General features: G+C 36.6%; 1 protein-coding gene across 1 annotated transcript in view; it reads right to left on the reverse strand.

Moving 5' to 3' along the window:
- antxr2a (ANTXR cell adhesion molecule 2a) overlaps positions 1 to 14891 on the reverse strand; it is a 254905-nt gene that overhangs the window by 84449 nt on the left and 155565 nt on the right. Inside the window, exons 14-16 of the mRNA XM_088629477.1 lie at positions 9816 to 9911; positions 7890 to 8057; positions 7057 to 7137 (exon numbers count right to left, since the gene is read on the reverse strand). Of these exons, the coding sequence (XP_088485603.1) occupies positions 7057 to 7137; positions 7890 to 8057; positions 9816 to 9911 (345 nt within the window). The remainder of the gene's footprint in view (positions 1 to 7056; positions 7138 to 7889; positions 8058 to 9815; positions 9912 to 14891) is intronic.

The raw sequence follows: 14891 nt of genomic DNA on the forward strand, positions 1-14891 counted from the left end.
CACTAAATCAGTCACTTTCTGATTTTAGATTGTCCATTTAAAAAATCTCCAGGCATTAGCTGTTATTCTTTTCAATTATATATGAGTCCTTCACTATTCTGGAGGACAAATAGACAACTCCAAGTTAACTGCATTAACACTGCCTAGATCTTGTTCCTCTGTGGCACAGCTAATGGGAGAATATTTCCAGTGTAGCAGAATAAAATATTTGCTACCAAGTTGAGGCAAACCTTGTTGACTCTGAGCCTGCTGCTAAGCAGAGCATTAATAAAATTAAGTAGATTGTTAGGCTTGTATGACAAGAAATGTTAAAAATATGCTCAAATAGTGGAACGAACCTACTTGTCAGTTAGAGGGGTCCTAATGAAACATTCCCTCAGAGGGTAAAAATGCACCACTAAGACTGAGAAGGATTATTTTATTATAATTTCTTCATACAGTATCTTAATTTCTCTCAAAATTTACAATATTACAAGTATCTACTTGGTCTTATTGACAGTACACGAGGAATTTATTTGACCCTTATGCTGAAAGTGACAACTATTCTATACTGCCAACACCGCTACACTAACACAATTATTAAGAAAATGTAATATTCTTATACAATTTTCTGTTGTCATTTTAGCATATTTTAATATATAGAAACTGAAGATTTTAATTAACATTAATTTCAATTAATTTGAATGATAGAATTACCCAGTGTGTTATGATGGAACATTCTAGCATTTTGATTAATACTATGGCCACTACTTTGAGACTGAGCTCTCAATAAAACATGTGGTAAAAGATAAACAATTGTTGGGGTCAAAAGAAAACCAAGCTGCTTTATTCAATATTTAATACAGATATTTTGTAAATAAGTCAATTTATGGGTAATACACTCCTTTCCCAACATGCATCATTTTGCATCCCTCACCTCAACCCTTTCATTATCTTTTCAGGAGGTTGCTGGCTCTTTCCTGCTAGAGAGTTCCAAAAACTTCAACAGCCAAGTAGGTTACGGCCAGATCAGTACCTCTAACTGCATACCTGCTAACTCACTCAATTCTAGGTTAATGCCAAAGCCCCTGAACTTGTTTTTTTTAATGTTCAAAATAGAAAATCAGAAAATCTGCCTTAAACATAACATAAATGACTAATCAACTTTAGTCTTGTGTCAACAGTTAACAGAAATAGCTTATTGTTTCAAATATCAGATTAATATTATAAATTCAAAACAGACAATTATGATATCTTCATATAAAGATTATGATATTGTCATGGTCTTTTTTTAAATGCAACTTCTGTATAGGGACAGTAGTATATTTAAATTACATTAAATCTGTATTTTACATAGATGTGCTCTCCATATTTTGTTTAGAGCCAAATCTGAAACATGGCAGGTTTCAATAATATGATAAGCCATAGCCTTTGTGGTTGCAACCCAAGGGACATCCTACCAGTCTATCATTTGCTCTCTTAATCACAGTGCCACCCAGCACCTCTCACAGTGCCATTTTTCAAGACCAGGCAGCTCAGACTCTTGCATAGTGAGCCCTTAATTAAGAGGTTCCACTGTATTGTTTATCTGACCAATGGCTGTGAAGTCAAAATGCTGTCACACTAGGCTACTACTGTAAATTTGTGAGGCAAGTGAAACTGCAACATGTAAGCCCCAGGACTGCAGCTGACATGTTTTTTTTGTCTCTAGTAGGAATCTACACAATTTAAAATACACTCCACCTCATTACAAAGCTGCCCTTAGGAGGCAGGCAGTCTGCGTGTACTAATAAGGTAATGTTATAATAAGGTTGATTTTAAGAGGCTTTAAAATATGCAGGAGCCATAGTAAAGCAATATATGGTCCACTATAATTCTAAATAAGTCAATATTTAATTTGATTTGATATATTTGCATTATCTTGTTAATAGAGTACAGTAAGTTTTATTATTTTCATCCACTGTTTATATTATATAATATTATATAATATTGATATATAATATTCTGCACATTTTTCCATTACACTAAATCTTCTGTGTTGTGACTATTGTTCATATTTTAAAGGTTCACTTTCTTGTACTAACCAACTATGTAAATCATCTAAACCCACATTAATATTTTTAATACAACTGTAATGAATTACACATAAATAAATAGAAACAGGGAGATAATCATATTTTCTTGCATTCATTAGTGGTGCACAGGCTGCACAGTTTTTCAGTAAGCCTGGGTAAGAGGACAAAGTGTACACAGCCTGATTTATGCTGCCATGAAGACAAACACTCAAGGCTCTAGACGCTCAAAAGATTTGATTCCAAAGAACAGACTTTAAGTCTTGAATTGAAATTTAATTCTGTCACGAAAAGGTGCTGTTGCTCTTGTATGCCTCTAATCTGGGGTATGGTTTAAGTATACTATTGAAGCATTATGTTCTTTTAAAAGTAAACTCTACAAATAAGATGCTCTATCACTGATTTTCAAATGTTTTTAGTGATTTTCTATTTCTCACATTTTTAAGGTCTTTGAATTACCTCTGAAACACCAAAAGTAAAATTAGAGTTCAAATTATTTCAAGTGGATATGAACACATTGAGGCCTTTAGATCTTAAATATTGAATATAGTATGGTCATTTCTGTAAATCACAAGGTTGGATTTGTTATGTTATAGAGACTAAACATTATGCTACTATTGAAATATTTCAATGTAAGGAAATTGTTTTACAGCCCTAGTGTCTGATACAGAAATACCTGATTATAAAACCTTATTATGTATTTACTGCAATATACAGTAAAATATACATGCACACACATCTTCTCTGTTAAAATGTACACTGTTTTGTTTTTTCAACAGAAGCCCATTGGGTTAATGTATGGTAATGTATCATTTATAAACTACCTTGTTAGTACACTTTGCAGGCTGCTGCTTTGTAAAACAATACAGGATCCTGCTGAGTATATCAGCAGGTTCTGAAAAGAGGCTGTTCAAAAGAGTAAGAGACTTAATAGGGGCTGTTTCCTCAGCGACCACCTTCCCTACCTGCTGTCCCCAGCCGCTCCCTAGAAACTTGGCGGCAGATGTTGTTGCGTTAAGTTGGCTCTGAAGTGCCTCTCTTGCTCCCTCATCTCCCCAACAACACAGTCAAACTACATTAGATCCCTTTATTTGTGCCTCAGGCAAGTTAGGGTGTGCAGCTGTGTCCACCTCCTTTTCTACCTTTGGTGTTGAACCCCCTCAGGCAGCAAATGTGAGACCAAAACTGTTCTGCCGCTCTAAACTACATCTGCTGACAATCCAGCAGTCTCGCTGCAGGCTGGTGGGGACCCTGGGTCTCTCCTCAGAACAGATGTCTACGACAACCTGCTTCCTTACACCTGTATGAGTTCTTGTAACCTTACAGATTCTGCACTGAAAAATTCATGACCCTTGAGGGTTTCTGTCCGTCATCAAAGGCCCTCTTTCCGACCGTGTGTGGCTCTCAAACTGGGCCACCCTGCATCAGCTGCTGGCACTGAAAAGACTCTTCCAGCTTTGATTCTTCATGCCTGAACTTCAATTACTTGATCAAGGACTTGAAAGTCTGCGGTTGAGTTCTCTCCTAAATGAAGTAAGCCTGCCCTTTGGGGTCCAAAAATGCATTTCCCTGACCACGCTGACAGTAGCTCCTGCTCTCCTGATTAAACACACTGACATACAGTATCTCCATGTGCAGTTAAGATCACATACAGCAGATAAAACCAACAGAACAGAACAAAAATAATAAAATTCATATTTTAAATAAACTGTTTTGCATAGTCATTGCAGTAAAAAACTATTTTGATATTAATAAACCATAAAATACCAATCATCCATTCAACACAAGATTTAAAAATAACTAAATTAAAGGGTGGTCAGAATTGCTCATGCTCCTGTAATAAAAATGTACTGTACATCTTTTACTGTTTTAATACAGTCTGCTCGTTTAGCTATTTATTTTCAATATATCGAGAATTTTTCATTACTTGTAGAGATTTAATTGTCCAACATTTTATTTTAATGAGTTTGAAATGAAAAATTAAGAAGTACTGTACTTTGTATGTAAAAGCAGAATTACACTAAGGTTTAAGAACTACTACATACTGTATCTCTTGAAATGCAATTAATATAAATAAGGTAATGTTTATTTTCTTCCTACACATGTATTTTCTATTTCAGATATGCTGTGCTACTATATGTGCTAATGCCTAACACAAGGAAATTAATCATGAAATATATTTTTAAAGCACACTTGTGTTATAAAAAGAAGTGAGGAAACAAAAGCAAATTAAAATATGCAGAGGAAAAAAAAAACAGGAAGTCTAACTGCATAGGCCAGGCTATGCAAGGAAAATTAATGTGTCTGCCTCTCCACCTTTGTTTTAAGATAAAGCATTTACCTAGTTTATTCCAGACAAGGTCAACAGTAAATTAAAACCAAGGCAATTCAGTACATGCCCATCTGGACAGTAAGTTTCCCAAGAAACTCAGGTAAGGAACATTAAAATATGGATGCCTTATTTAAATGTTTCCATTATATATTCACAAAGAGATGCACCTGTGGAAAACCCCCTGTTAGACATATAACCAATGATTAGGGAAGTTATTTGAACTAGGTGAGATATTATTTGGATAGAAGTCGCTAGCTGACTTTCTAAGTCTCTAAGTGGCTGGCAATTGGCTGAGCACCACTCCTGAAGCCTTCCAGGCTCTAGCAGGTTTGTGATGCAATCAGTGAAGAGTGCACCTCTTCTTTCATTTCTTATTCAGTTCCAGTACTGAACTGTGTAGCCTGCGGTTTGTTAAAAGACAAGTGGCTGGAAGATATGTGGGCTGTAGGAGTCTGCATGCACTTCCTCATTTTCTCCTGTGAGAGGCTGCATGCTTTAGAGCCACGACCCAAGCTAAAAAACACACAACTGACAATACCAGACAAAAATAATTGATTATTCTAATTTACTTAATAAAAAGCTGTAATTTGAGGATGACTACCTTCTTTTTTGTAATCTCTTTTTAACATTAAAATACTGTACAAATGTGGTCCTATTCTTTAGGGTGTAAAAACAGATATTGTACTATATATAGAACAGAAGGAAAATATTAATTTGTTTTTAATCATACCAGTTTTTACATAAAAATTTAAATATGAACATTAAAACATATAATATTTTAGAATTTGTACATCCATATCATTTTATCAATGTTACTTTGGAACTTTAAAGTCAAGTCTGATCTGAGTTGAACCTGGAAATATTCCAAGAACAGTACTAGGTTATTACTCTTTCATTACAAATGGTCTAATATTACATTGCTCTTGGTTTCTAGTTTGGCAGATAAAAGACACAATTAGAGGTTATATGCCTTGCTATATTTGTTTCAGTTGTTCACATGTAATATATACTGTTTCATATTAAGTCTTTATAAACAAATCGAAATCAATGTAATAACTGAATTTTAAATTAATTAATGGAATGTAATAATATAAATGCAGGAGAAACACAATATCTTATCTACTGTACCAAAACTAAAATCTAAAAAACATAAATTACCTTAATTTGCAGAATAAGAAAAACTACAGTATTATATTACAGAAAACGATTATAGGAAATAACAACATTCTCCTTTATTAATGTACAATGAATACTAAACATTTAACAGCAAGCAAAATCAATCAGCTCCACAATTTTATTAAATAATTAAAACGGCTAGACTTGATGTTCATAAAAAAATTAAAATACTGTAGTGATTTTAACACTATTGAACCTGCAGTGGATAAATGTAAATACTAACCAAACACAGAAAATAATAAAATCTGTATTGTGTGTAAGACTGATCTGAAGAACACATTTTTCATTAAATGGTTTTCTATGGAATTTGTATTGTTTTTTGAGATATAAAAATAGTTATTTCTCTCAGGGAAAGTGCCATTAATGATAAAAGAGACTGAATACAAGGTTTCAGACAAATCTGAAGAACACCCAGCATTTGGCAAAAGCAAATTTAAACTTTGTGCGCTCTTCAACATCTTACAGTATTGATTAGCCTTATGTAAGTTCCTTTCTTTAAACTATATAATACTAATACTAACAATGCAATGAATTATTTTATTATTTGCTCAAGATTCAGAATGGATTAATTTACCTTATTTTACTTTGCCCTGAATTTATTTCAGTGGGGGAATACATTTGGAAGCCAAAGCTTTACCATGTTATTTCCAGAATGACATTGCAGAAGGCTGTATTAATATGGGGAAGGTCTGTTGTAAATTAGATTCTACTCACATTTCAACTCAGAGATTTCAGCACATCATGAAAGGAACTCTTGTTTTAAACAGTACCGCACACTTTGCAATTTGTGGTTTTATTTATTCCTATAATGCTAATAAGGATGCATTGAAACTTTTGCCAAGTTTAAAAAAACTGCCAAGCCCTGAAAATATGATATCCTGTACCATAATAGGACACGCCTGTTGCATCCTAGAAAATAATCTCTGGCTGGAAGTCACATGACCATGTAAGGTATTTCAAATATATACACAACAATATTTCCAGGAAATTTGCCACTGCAGTCAAAATATCTTTTACTCCTCTGATAACAATCATTATATCAAAACTAATCATGAATGCGGGCCAGCTAAAATGTTTCTTGTGTTTTAACAGGCTCACCTGATCATGTTATAACTGATTTCTTGGGTGATAAAGTTATACTTTACCCCCTCTCCCGAAGAGCATGTTACTATCAGGACAGCAGTTTGTTTTTATACAATTATGTAATTACATTAGTGGAAAAATATCGAAGGTAGTACTTACAATACGTTAACTAGTTTAATATTCTGAAAGCCATAATTTCTTATACTCCTGCACTGTTTAATTTCTTAGTGTCAACTATCAATGAGATAACATGCTGTACTTGTGGTTGTTGTATTTGCATTTGAGCTATTAAAAAATGAAATTAAACTCTTTAAACCTTTTATGTTTTACAGTGGCCCACAATTTTCATTACCTTGTAATAAATAAGTGCTATTTTGGTTTGTGTTATACCGCAAACTATTTTTTCAGTCTTACCTCATCTTCTGGCTGTGGTCTCATGAGGGAAACTCTGTCATACTGTTGTCGTAGCAAAGCCCAGAGAGCATCCAGGCGACCCTGAACACATAACCAAGTTACAAGCAGTACAACAGTGTAAGAACACATTCTAGAAACCAGGAAAACTGAAATGGAATGAAATTAGGTGAGATGTTTTAGTAGCAGAATAAAAATTTAAACTGGTTAATAAAGCAAATGTTGTTACAGGATCCTTCTATATTTAAGACTAATTCAACACTTTCAAGTTAACATATTAAAAATCTGCTTTAAAGTGTCTGGCTGTCAACCACAGAGAGGATTTATCCTCACAATTTAATATGAACTAAATGAATGAATCCTTTCCTGGAATCTAAGAATCGGATTTCTTAAATATCCTTTTTCCTGGTATCCAAAAGAAATGTGGGTAATTGTAATAATAATCACTTTCCTTTTTCTAAAAATTCCTTATATCCCATGAGTCACACCACACTTTAGTAATCAATATCAAATATAATTTAACAACATTTTGTAATTGTAATTAAAGCTTAAACAGCTCTCTGTAGTTGCATTTAAAGTAAAAAGTTCACTTTTTCAATTCAAAGCGGAAAAATAAAAGAAATACATTTCATAGTATTTTAGTATATGACATTTTCACATGATGAAGGGGGTGTAGCATAATCTTTTTTTTGACAGTTAAAAAGGTACTGTAAGAAAATTCAACTTATAGTTTTAAATATTATAGATTTTACAGTAAATCATGCATGCTTAAAAAATAGGTGTCTATTAAAGAATTTCATGATTTTTAATTATAACTTTATCCATGGTGTCCTCACCTTAATTGGGGTATACCACTTTGATTCGGGGGGATGGTACACAGGAGGTGGTCTAGAAGGTTTTTTCATCATTGGCTCTTCAACTTCCTCTAGTACATGAATTTTAGCATTTTTTGCTTTCTCTAATCTTGCTCCCTCTTCAGTAGATCCTTTTTCACCCCAGCGCACCTGCATTGATAACCATAAGATGTTATACAAAAAATGAAATCTATTGTATTCACTAAAGGTGATCAAACAACAAAGAGAACAGCGAAGAAGTGCGCAGTACCAATGCAAATGCTTCAGCAATAGCCTGCACCCTTTTAATAAATCTCTTAGGATGGGCAGTGACAGATGAAGAGATACCGTCTGGTGGGAGGTGGACGTTAAGACACTCTGTCTAAGACAAAGCCTTTCTTTCCTTGTGTAAGCTCCCATTGCACCATATTTTACACATTAGGATATAATTTAAAACCCAGCATTTCTGTGTCCCAACCATCCTGGTCTGGGGATATAAGTTTGAAATATATTCCGCAATTTCACTCCAACTGATCTGTTAGTTAACTGAGATACCAAACAAAATACTTAGTATATGTAACAGCAATTTTACATTTTCACACTATGTGTGTTACAGAATCTAGAGTTAGCATCACATGGAGGTCTAATGCAGCTCTCACTGATGGCAATACAACATCATAGGCAAGGACAAGCCTATTGTGCAGCACACCAGGCACTGTATGGATGACCCAAGTCAGTCAGTCCTGACAGCCAGCTTTGCTTTGAAGCTTGGGTAGTCACTGCCAGCTAAATGTATATCTCAGACTTGAGCCAGTCATGTCTACATCATAGGACTAATCTATGTGTTCCAGATTAACAACATTATTGGCTACTCTTGTTATTTTTAGCAGGCGGTTTTTACCACTTTAGAAGAACAGTTAAAATGAATAAAACACTCCTAATGTTACTAATTCTACATGCACTGTAGTACCCATTGTGTATTTTATGTAAATGGAGTGAAGGCCTGATCTTCATTATAAAATTATAAGTGCCCAAACATGCTGAGGGAACTCCTGAGTGCAGCTTCACTGTTTGTTACAACAGAAGAACTGAAATCCGCTATGTAGACGCAATGTAATGCAGCATTAAAGTAAAGAATTTAATATCAAGACTCGTTGGAAAAGTTGAGTTTATCATTTCCTCCAGTCTCAAAATCCTTGTGATGCCTCTTCTTCTCAGTTTGGAAAGCACATAGTAACAAAAAAGATGGCATGTAACATTTTATTTACTCGATTCTCTATGAGACTGGCAGCCAGCAGAACTGGCTGAACAAAGGACTGACATGTACAAACCCGGAAGATGAATTCATTAATCTGACAGCAGCACTCAATCTCTCATACTCATGATGACTTAAGATATTCAGTTAACAGCAGACAAGATAACTTAACCTGTCACGTCAAAGTCATCAAAGCCTTTTGAGAACAGTGTCTTACGATATTCAACAAGATTTTGTTAGGACAGAAATACATTCAGCATGAACTCTGATGTCACCTAATTCTTTTCAATGGCTATTATTATAAAAGATCAAGTGACCATTTTTGTTTTGTTTTTTTATCTGAAACAGCACAAAGCAGTATGTATTCTGGTTCAAATTAACTAGTTTACAGTACTATATCATGACATGTATACAGATGCAAAGGCATATCCCTTTATGCACTGCTAATTTATTTTATTGAATCTTTGTGAGATAATGAAACCCATCTGACAGCATTAATGAAAAACGAATTGCTTGTTTCACTTTTTCCGCTTATAACTCTTTAGATATTTAGAACATAAGTAACTTTATGTCTTGGAAGCTCTATAACTTTTATCACAAATTCAATTTTATTTTGTCATTAAATTGTAAAGACATTGACAGTGTAAGTAAAATGTTTAATTGAAGGGATTAACCTCCATTCTTTTTATGCCACCAGCCCCTCTTCCTCCATAATACGAAGCATCCACAGTAGGCCACTTCTTCTTAGGCATAGGATCCTCTTCTGGTTTCTACAATTAAAAATAAACATATAATAGGGTGTTGACATTTGTGAGGGTTCCATGCAAAATGCTGTTGCAAATAGCCACAATTGCATATAACAAGGTATATATAGTATATATAGTATGAAAGGTTAAAAGACATAAGTAACCCTCCTTTCTATTATAATTAAAATTCATTAATTAGTTAATTAAAACAAAATTTCTCAAATACAACAATAATTATCTATAATTATGAATGTATAGTAATCAGGTAAAATAAACAACATGAATCCCTCCTCCAGTCCAGCTGATGCCAGCACTTTCTCTCTCTGACTCACTGATTAGCACAGAGTACTGTAATAAAAAGAGCAATAAAAATGTCAGTGAACCTGTAAAGTTGGCTCCAGCCTGTCATTCTCCTTGGGGCAGACACAAAACAGGGAGTGTTTAATACAAAAACATGACCAAACTAGGTAGAGCAGCAGGAGGCAAGGGTAGACTCACTATGCTAGATTCATCTCACTATCTTAGTCTGTGGCACAGTTTTACAGTAAAAATTGAATTTAACAACTTTTGGCTCGGTTTCATGCGTTCCACTCTTCTTCCATCCAAGACCTCATCGGCCAAAGCTAATCCCAAATAAGCAAATTCCCACATTTTAAATACACAGATGTCGAGACCTTACTGTACATGCACACATTATACAGATGCAGCCATTCAAAATGTGCGGGCGATACCGCATTATTTTCCAGTGTGCTGTACGCAGTCTACCGCGAGTTACCGGTAAATACCGCTAGTTACTGTAAATTCTCCTATAATACCGCAAGCAAAATAATAGTATCCGGAATTTCCGCAAGGTGGAGCTAATTAAGCTCAACCTCTCATGTTTGGGCTGTCGCCATCAAAGTCTTTAATGAAGATTTTACTAATAGTATTAATAATGAATGACCTTGGACAAGCTGTAAGTGTAAACTCAAAGTATTGCCCTGGTCCACATTCTTTTTTTCATTGACCGTCTTTGTAAAAGTAACACCACAGCATTTCGCAATCACGCATTTGTTTCCAATCATGCAAAGTACAGTAATTTTTGAGAATCGATTCACCATGCCTTTCACATGCTCATAAAAGAGATTGATTTAGGAACATAAACATATTACCGTATGCAAACTGTACTGTATACAGTATGTATATGTATATTTAATGTCTTAACTGTGCCCGTTGTAGTATTGAATATTTATATGGAATTTTACCACTGAAGGGAAATCTTAGTACCTGAGCATAAAAAGAATAGGAGCATACTGCAACGCGTGTGAAGGCCATAAACGATATTAATTTTGGAACTTAAACATACAGTATATGGCTGGTCTCGGTACTTTAAAGAAAACATACACACCAGTATTCCATTTCTCCCTAAACATTTTAAGCATTGAAGTCTTTAACTAACGTGATACCGGAGTCAACAAGCATACTTTTAGAATTTGATTAAAAGGGAATATAATATGGAATCGCGTATCTAAAGAAATTAATAACAATATAATTATATTCATGTTGCAAAAAAACTGCAACGGACATAAAAACTCCCTTGCTTTTAACAGAGCGTTCCATAATTTCTAACTACGAAAATTATTTAAACTCCGACACTTATCATTCAACCAGAGCTCGAAATATCACAAGGATCCTCTAGAGCACAGCAAAGACTGTATTAAAAGAATCGCGTATCTCAAGAAATTAATAAGATATAATTATATTCGTGTACTGCGACAATGCTGCGTAGGGCTGTTTCACCTCTGTCTTCATGTGACTCTATTCAAAAGCCATTTAGCAAAGAGGGGATGAGAAGAGTGACAAACTAGTATACAGTACAGTACTTTAGATCTTTTTTTCTGAACCGGGGAAAATCTGATCATGTTTCTCTATAACAATAATAAAAAACATTGCCACACCCAGACTGTTAAACCAACGCATTAGCACGTCAAAGCCCATTGAGGAGCTGGGCGCAATAACTGTTTTGTCCCTTGATTTACTGATCTGCATTAATTACAGAAATCGAGTTCCTGCTCTTTGCAGACGACCTGGTCCTGTTGTCGCCCACAGAACAGAGGCTGCCGCAGAACCTGGCGCTGCTGGAGCAGCACTGTCAGACCTGAGCGCTGACAGTCAATCTGGACAAGACCAGAGTTATGGTTTTCCAGAAAAAAAGCCAGACCCCCATTAGTCTTCCTGAGATCGTCGGATTATGAACGAATAAAAGCATCTTATTAAAAACGCGTTTTGTCTGGGTATTTACTTTGTAATCTGTGGTTTACATCTACTGTATTGTTTTGAGATGCCACTTTTAAAGGTGATATGTAAAATAAAGTTTTTTATTATTGTTATAGAGGAACATGATCAGATTTTCCCTGGTTCAGAAAAAAGACGATTAAAATCTGTAATCTTTCCACTTGTATGTCCTCGGAAAATACAATAAGTTTCTGCTTTGTGCTAAGACATTAACGAGTACAACCCCCCTCTCTGCGGGAGTGCTGGCTGTGACGAATTAAACCGGTTTCACAGGTATTTTCAACCCTACTCACCCCTACTCTTTACGAGAAGCGCCCTGGGATTTTTAATGACCACAGAGAGTCAGGACCTCGGTTTTACGTCTCATCCGAAGGATGGCGCCTGTTTACAGTATAGTGTCCCCGTCACTACACTGGGGCATTAGGACCCACACAGACCACAGGGTGAGCGCCCCCTGCTGGCCCCACTAACACCTCTTCCAGCAGCAACCTTGGTTTTTCCCAGGAGGTCTCCCATTCAGGTACTAACCAGGCTCACACCTGCTTAGCTTCAGTGGGTTGCCAGTTGTGAGTTGCAGGGTGATATGGCTGCTATATTCCAATGTTGCATTGGAATATAGCGTATACTGAACATAAACTCATAGAAACGATTCGAAAGGCTGTATGTACAAGATATTCTTCAGTATATAACTGGACACATGTAAACAATAAAATGTACTTATTGCCATTGCTTTCTTAAGTGCTACGAACCAGGATTGACCTGGATTTTATGGAGCTCATTTGCACTGCTTACACTATGAACATAAGAGCGCTATTTCCTGTTTTACTTTTTGTTTTGCTCTATATCACCGACTGCACTAAAAGGACTGTCCACAGGAGGTGCCAAAAACACATCAAGATTAAACAGAGGGCAGGACACTTTCCGCTTGGCATCTTAAATGTCACTACAAACTATAACTGAACACCATTTTAACTTTTCAGTCCTCTTTAGGAACTAGGAGAATGACCTATGCCACGGGCCTGACAAACCTTTTTGAGGTGCTCTGAGAGGTGGTCTTGACGTCTATCTTCCACACCTTATGATCACTGCTAGGGAATATTGAAGTGATCAATGCCATATGCTACTTTTTACGTGAGATCTGACTCTCCTTCAAGAGCACGGTGTCTCCTACTTGCAAGTTTCTGGATGAGTTGTTCCATTTGTACCTGCTCTCCAGCGAGTCCAGAATTCACTGGCGAAGGCTTGTACTTGTCTCCACTGGCTCTTAAAGAGATCTTTCTCTGTGAAATCACCTGGAGGGCCAAACACACCTGCTTTCTAGGTAAGTAGCATTGCAAGGCTCAAGAGAAATGCTGAGTCTGGGTCACAGGAGACCAGGACCAGTGGTCTTGCATTTATTATTGCTGACATTTCAGCTATAAAGGTGCAAAGGACTTCGTGGGAGAGGTGAGATGGTCTGCTCTGCGGTAACAAGGAGTCAAGGATCTTACACGTCATGCCAATCATATGCTCACAGGCGCCTCCCATGTGTGATGCATGAGGGTGGTTGAATTCCCATGTGCAGCTCTATTCACTTAAATATTGTTGGATCCTTGGATGCTCCTCGGGGTCTTTTGCAAGTCTCAATTCTCTAATGGCTCCAATGAAGCTTGCTCCACAATTGGACCTGAGCTGCTTTGCAGGACCACGGACAGCGAAGAATCTTCACAGGGCATTAATACAACTAGAAGTGTCCATGGACTCAATCACTTCAATGTGCACAGCTCTAGTACTCATGCAAGTGAATAGCATTGCCCAGTGCTTGCTCTGAGCCACACCTCCTCTGGTGCACTGTGTGATAACTGTCCAGGGACCAAATACATCCACCCTCACATAAGTGAAAGGAAGGAATGTGCTATGGCATTCTTGGGGAAGATCTGCCATCTGTTGTTCCTCCATTTTGCCTCTGAGCTTATGACATGTAACAAAATGGTAAAGAACAGAACTGATGAGCCTCTTACCGCCAACTATCCACAGACCTGCTACTCTGATGGTTCCCTCCATGAATTGACGGCCTTGGTGTTTCACCTGTTCGTGGTAATGCCTCACTAATAAAGTTGAAACATGGCTCTTTCTTGGGAGTATGAGATGATTCTTTTCAACTTGGTCCATTGCTGTGTGTTTCAGCTGCCCACCTATCCTGATGAAACCATCTTGGAGCATAAGGTTCAGCTTAAGAAGAGAACTGGTTTTGGACAGGTTTCTCTTCTTTGTGAGTGCACTGATCTTGTCAGAGTATACTTCTATATGAATTGATTTGAGAATATCCATTTTTGCTGCAGAAAACTCACATGGAGTGTGGGGCCTCTTACACTGATGCCAGCCTTTGCAGCTTTTGTGTAAGCCTCCAGCGTCTGACTTGAAGGAGCGGGTCACATGGATAAGAAATGCTACGGCCCTCAGGAGGAACGCCAGGTGGAGAAACATTGGAAGCACTCAGGGCTAAGTAGCTTCTCTTAAGTGTGAGTGATGAAGCTTTTAGCTAATGGATGTATTTCCGCATCCAGCTCTGAACTGACCAGCTCAAAGTGCTCCTGTGGTTCAAGGGGCATTTGTAGTAGCTTGTGTAGAAAGGCTGGCCCTGTAAACCATGAAGTGCTGGCAAGCTGAGATGCAAGTACCGACCTTGTTGCAAAATGAGCTGGATTCTGATCTGTGGGCACATAGTGCCACTGCTCTGGCCTTGTAGTC

The sequence above is a fragment of the Lepisosteus platostomus genome, chromosome 4 (genome assembly GCF_059453375.1).
Source record: "Lepisosteus platostomus isolate fLepPlt1 chromosome 4, fLepPlt1.hap1, whole genome shotgun sequence".
In the NCBI taxonomy this organism is placed as follows: domain Eukaryota; kingdom Metazoa; phylum Chordata; class Actinopteri; order Semionotiformes; family Lepisosteidae; genus Lepisosteus; species Lepisosteus platostomus.